This window comes from Hemitrygon akajei, chromosome 31, assembly GCF_048418815.1.
Source record: "Hemitrygon akajei chromosome 31, sHemAka1.3, whole genome shotgun sequence".
NCBI classification, from domain to species: domain Eukaryota; kingdom Metazoa; phylum Chordata; class Chondrichthyes; order Myliobatiformes; family Dasyatidae; genus Hemitrygon; species Hemitrygon akajei.
The window spans coordinates 27,505,070-27,515,112 of NC_133154.1; the positions used below are offsets into that span (position 1 = coordinate 27,505,070).

Genomic DNA, 10,043 nt, shown 5'->3' on the forward strand with positions numbered 1-10,043 from the left:
ACACCCCCTCCATACCAGATGCAGCCAATTAGAATGCTCTCCATGGTACTTGTGTAGAAAGTTGCGGGTGTCTTTGGTGACATACCAAATCTCCTCAAACTAGAATGTCTAATACCAGAAGGCATGCATTGAAGGTGAGAGGGGGATGTGAGGGATGAGTTTTTTTTACTCAGAGAGTGGTGGATGCCTGGTATGGTGGTAGAGGCAAATACATTAGAGGCTTTTAAGAGACGTTTGGATAGGCACATGGATTTCAGGAAGATGGAAGGTCATGGTGTAGGTAGGAGGGATTAGTGTTTGGTTGTTTTTGATTTGCCTTTTAGCTGGTTCAGCACAACATTGTGGGCTGAATGGCCTGTTCCTGTGCTGTACTGCTCTATGTTCCTAATGAAATATAGCTGCTGTCGTGCCTTCTTTGTAGCTGCATCAATTGTTGAGCCCAGGATAGATCCTCAGAGATATTGACACTCAGGAACTTGAAATTGCTCACCCTTTCCACTTCTGATCCTTCTCTGACAGGTGGTTCTTCCCTCGTCTTACCCTTTCTGAAGTCCACAATCAGTTCTTGAGTCTTACTGACATTGAATGCAAGGTTATTGCTGAGAGACCACTCAACTAGCGGACGTATCTCGCTCCTGTACGGCCTCATCACTATCTGAAATTCTGCCAACAATAGTTGTGTCGTCAGCAAATTTATAGATGGCATTTGAGCTTTGCCTAGCCATATGGTCATGGATGTAGAGAAAGTAGAGCAGTGGGCTAAGCACATGTCCTTGTGGTGTACCAGCATTGATTATCCAAACTGCAGACTTCATTCGTCCAGTTAGGAATCAAGGATCCAGTTTCAGAGGAAGGTCGAGTTGTTTACATTATTGTACTAGTTGGCCATTCAGTAGTCGTATAACAGTGGGACGGAGCTGTCCTTGAGCCCTGGTGGTATGTGCTATTGGGCTTTTGTATCTGCTACGTAGGGATACATGAAATGCTTCAGGATTGTGTCTGTCAGTGATATTTCATCAACCCTCTCTGCCCTCATAATTTTTTCAAGCTGCCTCTGCACTCTATCCTCTTGAAGGGCCTCTCCCAGTTCACTGGACCTATGATTTGTTTCTGTATCAAGTCCTCAAGGTCCTTTAATCTAGAGTCCATAAACTTGTTGTCCTTACCCTTCAGTCTTGTGGGAACGTGTTAGCCCAGAGCTCTCACTACTTAACTTTTAGAATACTTTTGGAGGTAAATTTCCCAGCAAGAAGCCACTCCCAGTTTACAATGTCTCAATTCTGTCTCATGATTTTGAAATTGAGCTTTGTTTAGTCCAGATAGTTAGTTTTTGGACTATTCCTGTCCCCTTTCATCACCATTTTGAAACTTACTGATTTAAGGTTTGTAGAGAGGAGTGTCAGGGTGGAGATAATAATCTACTAAAGGAGATGTAAGCGCTCCTCCCCTTCGCTTGCCAACAGGTTACCCTTGGGCAAGGTGTAGCACCTACTTAGCCCCCGATCATGGTCACGTGAAGGCATGGGAGCAGGTGGTAGATGGTTGTATGAGCAGCTGGTGCACATCACAAGTCCTGGTTATGTGACCACTGACGCCAGGCAGGCCATCTCTGAAGAGTATTGATATGGCTGGGGTCACCCGTCTTGTAAAGACACTGCCCAGAAGGTGGCAATGGCAAACTACCTTAGTAGAAAATTTGCCAAGAGCAATCATGGTCAAAGACCAATCACCTCTGTCTTACGACACAGCACATGATGATCATGATGTGAAGAGTGTGTCAAAGGGGAGGAATGGTATGGATGCTTAGAATGAGGGGTAAATAGAGAGGGAGAGAGGGAAGGGTGATTGGGGGAGTGGGCAGGCATGAATGGAAGGGGTGAGATGATGTGTGAATGGACGGAGGAATGAGAGGGCTGTTTTTCCCTATTCATTTAAACTGTGTATTTCCCCTTTTCCTTTCAGTATTATAATCATGCCAGGCTTCTGGCTCTTGCCAAAGCTTTTCCCAATGAATTCAGCCACAACGTGTTTGGAGTTTCAACTGTAAGTAAACAAAATAAATTAATAAAACTGCACTGGGAATCGGAGAATTTTAAGGAGGAAAAAGTCTTCCCCTCTCCCAGATATTATCCACACTTACCATGTCAGTGGTCAGAGATGGTATCTTTCCAATAAACAATAAAACATTCATCTCCCATTGTCTTCCATGTGTAGGTATGTCAATCAGTTCCTGCCCTTCTTTCCCTACCTTTCCATCTGGTCTCTCATCTCCTCTCCCCCCAGATGCCATCCTTTCCCCCTCCCAGTGACACCCCATCCTAATACCCATGAATAGTATCCCCATTCACAGACACCTGTTCTCACTCCTTTCTCTATCCTCAAGTCCTACATCTACTGTCTCCTAACTCTTTCACTTTTCATCCCCCATGTCTCTCTGTCCCTTTACTGAATCCAGTTTGAGTTTGTTTTTCACACTTCCCAGTCCTTTCCCATTGTCCCTAGTAACTGTTCTCCTACTCAACCCCCATCTTCCCAATCCCTACATCCCTATCTGCCAATCCCATTTCCTCTTCCCTTATTTACTGCGTTCCCCAATTTCCCTGCAGTCCAGTAGCTCTGATCTCCTCAATCCCAATTCCCCGTTCGCAGCTCCCTTCCCAAGCTTGGGGTTGGAAGCAGAAGAACTTTGGAGATAGATAAAGTAGCGTTGAAACTCAGTGATGCAGGCGTTTCAGTAGTAGGTAAAACGTTTCATACAAGTTCCGGTCACCAAGAGATGCTGAACGTTCTGGAGGTGGTGGGTAAGCTTTAAGTCATACTCTGGAATAAAGATAAGCAAGTTAGGATTCTGCAGATGAAAATTTTCGGCTGCCTGGCTCAACTACATGGAACATTAGAAACTTCATCTTCCAGGCAACGCGTATTCAGGAAGTAGAGGGAGGCCGATGTGACCTATAGATTATGTTAGTCCTGGAGAGATGAAATTGAGATATAGTTGAGTCATACAGCACAGAAACAGGCACTTCAGAAAACCCCTACCCAACTCGCATACCCATACCAACTAACCTAACGAAATAAGTCCCATTTCCCAGCACTTGGACCATACACTGGACAACAAATTTTTTCGAAAGTGTTGCTTCCTCGGATTTCATTTTGTTTTTTATAGACTACTTTAACTCAAGTATAATTTCAGACTGCATGTATCGCATAGGAGTTTGGAGAAAAACAAGTTGTTATGGAATATAATGTGTTTAATTGCATAATGGTGCAGATGCTTTGCTAAGCTCAACTGAGCTAAAAATGTTCTGTTGATTATTTTCTCTTGTACTCAGTATATTGAGTTTCTGACTGAAATGTCCAACAGTAATCAGCCAGCATTGATGGATTCCAATTGCCCTGATACTGTTTCTCCACAACGACAATGTCCTGGTGAAACCTTTCACCGTGCTCATCACTGACAGTGCTAAGACTTGCAGGGTGGAAGTCTAAATGGGAATGCAGAAAATGAACCTTTAGTGACATGTTGTACTTTATAGTTTTGTATCCTTGAAGCATGTTGTCAACTGGCTGCATGTAGTTTGGTGCTCTGTAGTCACCAAGAAAAATCTCAACACCCTTCAATGCATTCCATACAAGTTTCTCTGGTCCCTCGACAAGTTCTTTGAATTGACTGTCCAACAAAAGATTTTTGTTGTGAACCAACAAAAATCCCTTCCTTAATTATGGCATCAGTTATTCTGACTTGGATTATGAATTGAAATGACAAATATAGACAATTTCAAACACCGGCGTGTGTATGATAGGGGAATATTGTGGTGATGCACAATCAGCAGCCAAAAATCCATAAGATACATCCAAAGGTATTCACAAAGCAAGATCTTTGTTGTCCAGTGTAATTGGCCACTGTTGAACTAGATACTTCTTAAATGCACTGGGACTCTCTGCTTCCTCAGGCAGAGCGTTCCTGATTCCAGCCTCTCTTTAAGTAAATACGTTCCTCCTTAGGCTTCTCCTCCAAGCCTCTCCCCCTTACCCAAGGAAAACAAGACCAGCCACTCCAGTTTCTCGTAACTACATGCTTCATCCACCCATAGCAGGCTGATAAATTTTCTTGAGACCTTCTCCAGTTCAGTCATGTCCTTCCATGGCCGAAGGGCCTGTAATGTGCCGCACTATTATATGTTCCTGTGGTATAACCGACAGAATCTCACACAGCATGAACACACATAACCGATCTTCAACAAAGTCTTCTATAACCTTCCAGCTTTTATATTTTATCTCCAGCAGATGGAGTCAAACATTTCATGTATCTTCTTCACCACCTTATCTCTCTGTACCCCTACCTTCAGGGATCTTGTATGCCAAGTTCCTTCTGTTCCTTGATACTTCTGAGAGTCCTACAGTTCACCATGTGTGTCCTGCACTTATTGGTCCTCCCTTGTACTTATCAGGATTAAATTCCATCTGTTGTGTTCTGCTCATTTTAACAACTGATCAATATTTTCCTATAAGCTGAGCCTGTCCTCTTCACAATCAACAACAACCAATCTTCATGAAATCTGTAAACTTGCAAGTCATTTCTCTTACATTCATTTCTACATTATTAATGTAAACGGCAAACAGTGATAGCCCCAACACCAGTCTACGAGCAGTTTTGAGCTGCAGTAAAGATGTGCTGACTCTGGAGAAGGTCCAGGAAAAGTGCACGAGAAAAATGCCAGGAAGGAAAGGATGACATTAACCAGCTCCTGTCTTCTGGTGCCTCACACATGGCGAGGGGAGATCAAATGAATCTTCTGCCAAGTCTCCATAGATCTCTTCCCTCCCACGCACCCAAGGGTGCACTCGGTCGGGTCCCTGGGATTTATCTGCCTTTATGCACCCCAAGACAGCCAGCACTTCATCTCTCTTAATGTCATCAACACAAAAGGTTCTGCAGGTGCTGGAGGAACTCAGCAGGTCAGGCAGCATCTGTGGAAAGGAATAATTTCAGACTAAGACCCTTCAATTCTTTATTCCTTTCACAATGTCAAAATGTTTCACGATATTACTGTCTCTCCCCTGGACTCACTAGCTTCCCTGACCTCCAAGGTAAATATAGAGAGGTATTCACTTATGACCTCACCCATCTTCTGTAGCTCCACATGTAGATAACCACACTATATAACCATATAACAATTACAGCACAGAAACAGGCCATCTCGGCCCTTCTAGTCCGTGCTGAACGCTTACTCTCACTTAGTCCCACCGACCTGCACTCAGCCCATAACCCTCTGTTCCTTTCCTGTCCATATACCTATCCAATTTTACTTTAAATAACAATATCGAACCTGCCTCTACCACTTCTACTGGAAGCCTGTTCCACACAGCTATCACTCTCTGAGTAAAGAAGCTCCCCCTCGTGTTACCCCTAAACTTTTGCCCCTTAACTCTCAACTCATGTTCTCTTGTTTGAATCTCCCCTACTCTCAATGGAAAAAGCCTATCCACGTCAACTCTATCTATCCCCCTCATAATTTTAAATACCTCTATCAAGTCCCCCCTCAACCTTCTACGCTCCAAATAATAAAGACCTAACTTGTTCAACTTGTAACTTAGGCGCTGAAACCCAGGTAACCCAGGTCACTGATCATTAAGGGACTTATTCTCTCCCTAGTTACCCATTTGCTCTTAATATAATTATAGAATCTTTCAGGGTTCTCCTGTACCTGGTGATTAGGATTGAACCCAGGTCACCAGACCCACTGCACAGTCAGTTGTCCAACTTCTCTGAGAGACTTCTGAATGTCTTCTCCGGTTTTCCCCCCCTTCTGCTACAAGTTCCACAAGCAGGTCTGGAAGGGAAGCTTGGGAAACAATTCATCAGTGTGGTCTGTAACCCAGTTCCCTCTCAGGACTCTTGCATTTCCCCACTCTGTTTGTAGCAGACGACGCGCTGCGGCTGTTGTGTTCTGGAGCACAGCTGACATGTTGCTATGATGCACTCCCATCTGGAATAACCAGAGGAATTTCTTCGCCGAGTGCTTGGAATTCGGAGAGTGCTGAAGGCAAAGACTCACACCACATTTAACAAGCTTCTAGATGCGCAACTGAATGACCAAGGAGCATTAGGCCAATGACAACATGCTTTAAACAGATGGGTACCCAATGATCATTACGGCCATGATGGGCTTTTCATAGAACATAAAATAGTACAGCACAGTACAGGCCCTTCGGCCCACAATGTTCTGCTGACCCTTAAACCCTGCCTCTCATATAACCCCCCCACCTTAAATTCCTCCATATACCTGTCTAGTAGTCTCTTAAACTTCACTAATCAGCCTCCACCACTGACTCAGGCAGTGCATTCCACACACCAACCACTCTCTGAGTAAAAAACCTTCCTCTAATATCCCCCTTGAACTTCCCACCCCTTACCTTAAAGCCATGTCCTCTTGTATTGAGCAGTGGTGACCTGGGGAAGAGGCACTGGCTGTCCACTTTATCTATTCCTCTTAATAACTTGTATACCTCTATCATGTCTCCTGTCATCCTCCTTCTCTCCAAAGAGTAAAGCCCTAGCTTTCCTTTGCTTTGCTTTCAAGAAGGAGCTAGATAGGTATCTTATGGATAGGGGAATCAAGGGATATGGGGACAAGGCAGGAACCGGGTATTGATAGTAGATGATCAGCCATGATCTCAAAATGGCGGTGCAGGCTCGAAGGGCCGAATGGTCTACTTCTGCACCTATTGTCTATTGTCTAGCTCCCTTAATCTCTGATCATAAGGCAGCATGCTGGTAAATCTCCTCTATACCCTTTCCAATGCTTCCACATCCTTCCTATACTGAGGCGACCAGAACTGGATACAGTACTCCCAGTGTGGCCTAACCAGAGTTTTATAGAGCTGCATCATTACATCGCGACTCTTAAACTCTATCCCTCGACTTATGAAAGCTAACACCCCATAAGCTTTCTTAACTACCCTATCTACCTAAAGGCAACTTTCAGGGATCTGTGGACATGAATCCCCAGATCCCTCTGCTCCTCCGCACTACCAAGTATCCTGCCATTTACTTTGTACTCTGCCTTGGAGTTTGTCCTTCCAAAGTGTACCACCTCACACTTCTCCGGGTTGAACTCCATCTGCCACTTCTCAGTCCACTTCTGTATCCTATCAATGTCTCTCTGCAATCTTCGACAATCCTCTACACTATCCACAACACCACCAACCTTTGTGTCATCTGCAAACTTGCCAACCCACCCTTCTACCCCCACATCCAGGTCGTTAATAAAAATCACGAAAAGTAGAGGTCCCAGAGGCAATCCTTGTGGGTCACCACTAGTCACAACCCTCCGATCTGAATGTACTCCCTCCACCACGACCCTCTGCCTTCTGCAGGCAAGCTAATTCTGAATCCACCTGGCCAAACTTCCCTGGATCCCATGCCTTCTGACTTTCTGAATAATCCTACCATGTGGAACCTTGTCAAATGCCTTACTAAAATCCATGTAGATCACATCCACTGCACTACCCTCATCTATATGCCTGGTCACCTCCTCAAAGAACTCTATCAGGCTTGTTAGACACCATCTGCCCTTCACAAAGCCATGCTGACTGTCCCTGATCAGACCATGATTCTTTAAAGGTCCATAGATCTTATCTCTAAGAATCTTTTCCAACAGCTTTCCCACCACAGACGTAAGGCTCACTGGTCTATAATTACCTGGACTATCCCTACTACCTTTTTTGAACAAGGGGACACCATTCGCCTCCCTCCATCATAATTCCATGTATGTGTCCAAGCTCTCAGTTCATCACCTTTGTTCCTGATGCTTCTTGCATTGAAGTACACACACTTTAGCCCTTCTGTCTTACTACTGTTACACCCTTTATTCTGCTTCCCTTTCCTCAAAGCCTCTCTATATGTTAGATCTGGCTTAATCCATGCATTTCTTCCACTGCTCTATTGCTCCGGGTCCCATCCCCCTTGCAAATTAGTTTAAGCCCTCCCAAACCATGCTAGCAAACCTACCTGCAAGATATCACTCCCTTTTGAGTTCAGGTGCAACCCATCTATTCTGTACAGGTCCCACTTTCCCCAGAAGAGATCCCAATTGTCCAAAAATCTAAAACTCTGCCCCCTGCACCAGCTCCTCGGTCACGCATTCAACTGCCATCTCCTCCAATTCTTACCATCACTATCACGTAGTACTGGCAGCAATCCTGAGAACGCCACCCTTGAGGTCCTGTTCTTCAGCCTTCTGCCTAGTTCCCGAAACTCACACTTCAGGACCTCATCCCTCTTCCTGCCTATGTCGTTGGTACCAACATGTATCTCGACTTCTGGTTGCTTTCCCTCTTGTACCAGGATGTCGTGCACCCGGTCAGAGACATCCCGGATCCTGGCACCTGGGAGGCAACAAACCATGCGGGTGTCCTTCTCACGTCCACAAATCTCCTGTCTGCTCCCCTGACTAGAGAGTCTCCAATGACGACAGCTCTCCTCTTCTCTGTCCCATCCTTCTGCACCACAGGGTCAGACTCAGTGCCACAGGCCCTGCCACCGTGGCCCACACCTTGTCGGTCATCCTCACCAACAGTATCCAGGACAGTAAACTTATTATTCAGGGGAATGGCTACAGGGGTGCTCTGCACTACCTGTCTACTCACCTTCGCTTTCCCCCCCTCGGACTGTCACCCAACGATCTACTTCCAGCAGCCTAGGTGTGACTACCTCCCTGTAGCTCTCATCTATGACTGCCTCATTCTCCCTTATGAGTCAAAGGTCATCCAGCTGCTGCTCCAGATTCCTCACACTGTCTTCCAGATCGCCCAGCCGCATGCAGTTCTGGCAGATGTGACTCTGCGGGAGAGGGGAGCTCCCCCAAGCCTGCCACATCTCACAGGAGAGGCACATCACCATCTCAGGAGGCATTGTAAAGCCTAACTGGGCTCGCCCTCTGCCTCTTCTCGTCGAAGCCTCTTCTCGTCAAAGCCTCAAAGCTCCACTCCTTCACTGGCCCACTCACTCATGAGTGTACTGTACTACATGAGTCTATAATGGAATTTTTGATGCATAAAGCTAATTAATGTAATTACCTATATCTGAAATAGTGACCAATTATCATTGTACTTTGTTTCAGGGTTACCACATCTCAGATTTATCATCATTCCCTGTGTCCCCGGCCTTGTCTGTCCACACCACTTCTCACTACAGCACCACTGAAGATGAACTATACACAGAGGAAGGAGAGGCTGAGAAAGATCGTTCAAGTATCAAGCTGCAGTCCGAAATGGACTTCCTCCCCGATCTGAACAGAAGTATCATGGAATCCATTGCGGCATCAGCCAATACCAGCATCAGTAGCTCCAGAAGGTCCAGCAAGCCTATCGATGACAACACCTCTGCCCGCCCCACTGAAGCCACCAATTTTACAAATCCCAGCAGCTCGAGTAATCCCAATCCCACAAATCCTAATCCTACTAATCCCACCAAATTTGCTGATCCCAGCAGCCCAAGTAATCCCACCAACCCTGCCAATCCCACCAATCCCAGCAGCTCAAGTAAACCCACCAATCCCAGCAGCTCAGGCAACTCCACCAATCCCAGCAGCTCAGGCAACTCCATCAATCCCAGCAGCTCAAGTAATCCCACCAACCCTGCTGATCCCACCAATCCCAGCAGCTCAAGTAAACCCACCAATCCCAGCAGCTCAGGCAACTCCACCAATCCCAGCAGCTCAGGCAACTCCACCAATCCTAGCAGCTCAAGTAATCCCACCAATCCCAGTAGCTCGAGCAACTCCACCAATCCCAGCAGCTCAAGTAATCCCACCAATCCCAGTAGCTCGAGCAACTCCACCAATCCCAGCAGCTCAAGTAAACCCACCAATCCCAGCAGCTCAAGTAAACCCACCAATCCCAGTAGCTCGAGCAACTCCACCAATCCCAACAGCTCAAGTAAACCCACCAATCCCAGCAGCTCAAGTAATCCCACTAATCCCAATAGCTCGAGCAAGTCAACCAAGCCTGGTGGGATCTGACGATCCTCGTATGCCAAG

General features: G+C 46.0%; 1 protein-coding gene across 1 annotated transcript in view; it reads left to right on the top strand.

Annotated features, from left to right (window-relative positions):
- Nucleotides 1-10,025, top strand: part of LOC140719197 (glycogen [starch] synthase, muscle-like) — a 46,489-nt gene extending 36,464 nt beyond the window's left edge. The window contains exons 10-11 of the mRNA XM_073033636.1: nucleotides 1,963-2,043; nucleotides 9,126-10,025. Of these exons, the coding sequence (XP_072889737.1) occupies nucleotides 1,963-2,043; nucleotides 9,126-10,025 (981 nt within the window). The remainder of the gene's footprint in view (nucleotides 1-1,962; nucleotides 2,044-9,125) is intronic.
- Nucleotides 10,026-10,043: the final 18 nt, after the last annotated feature.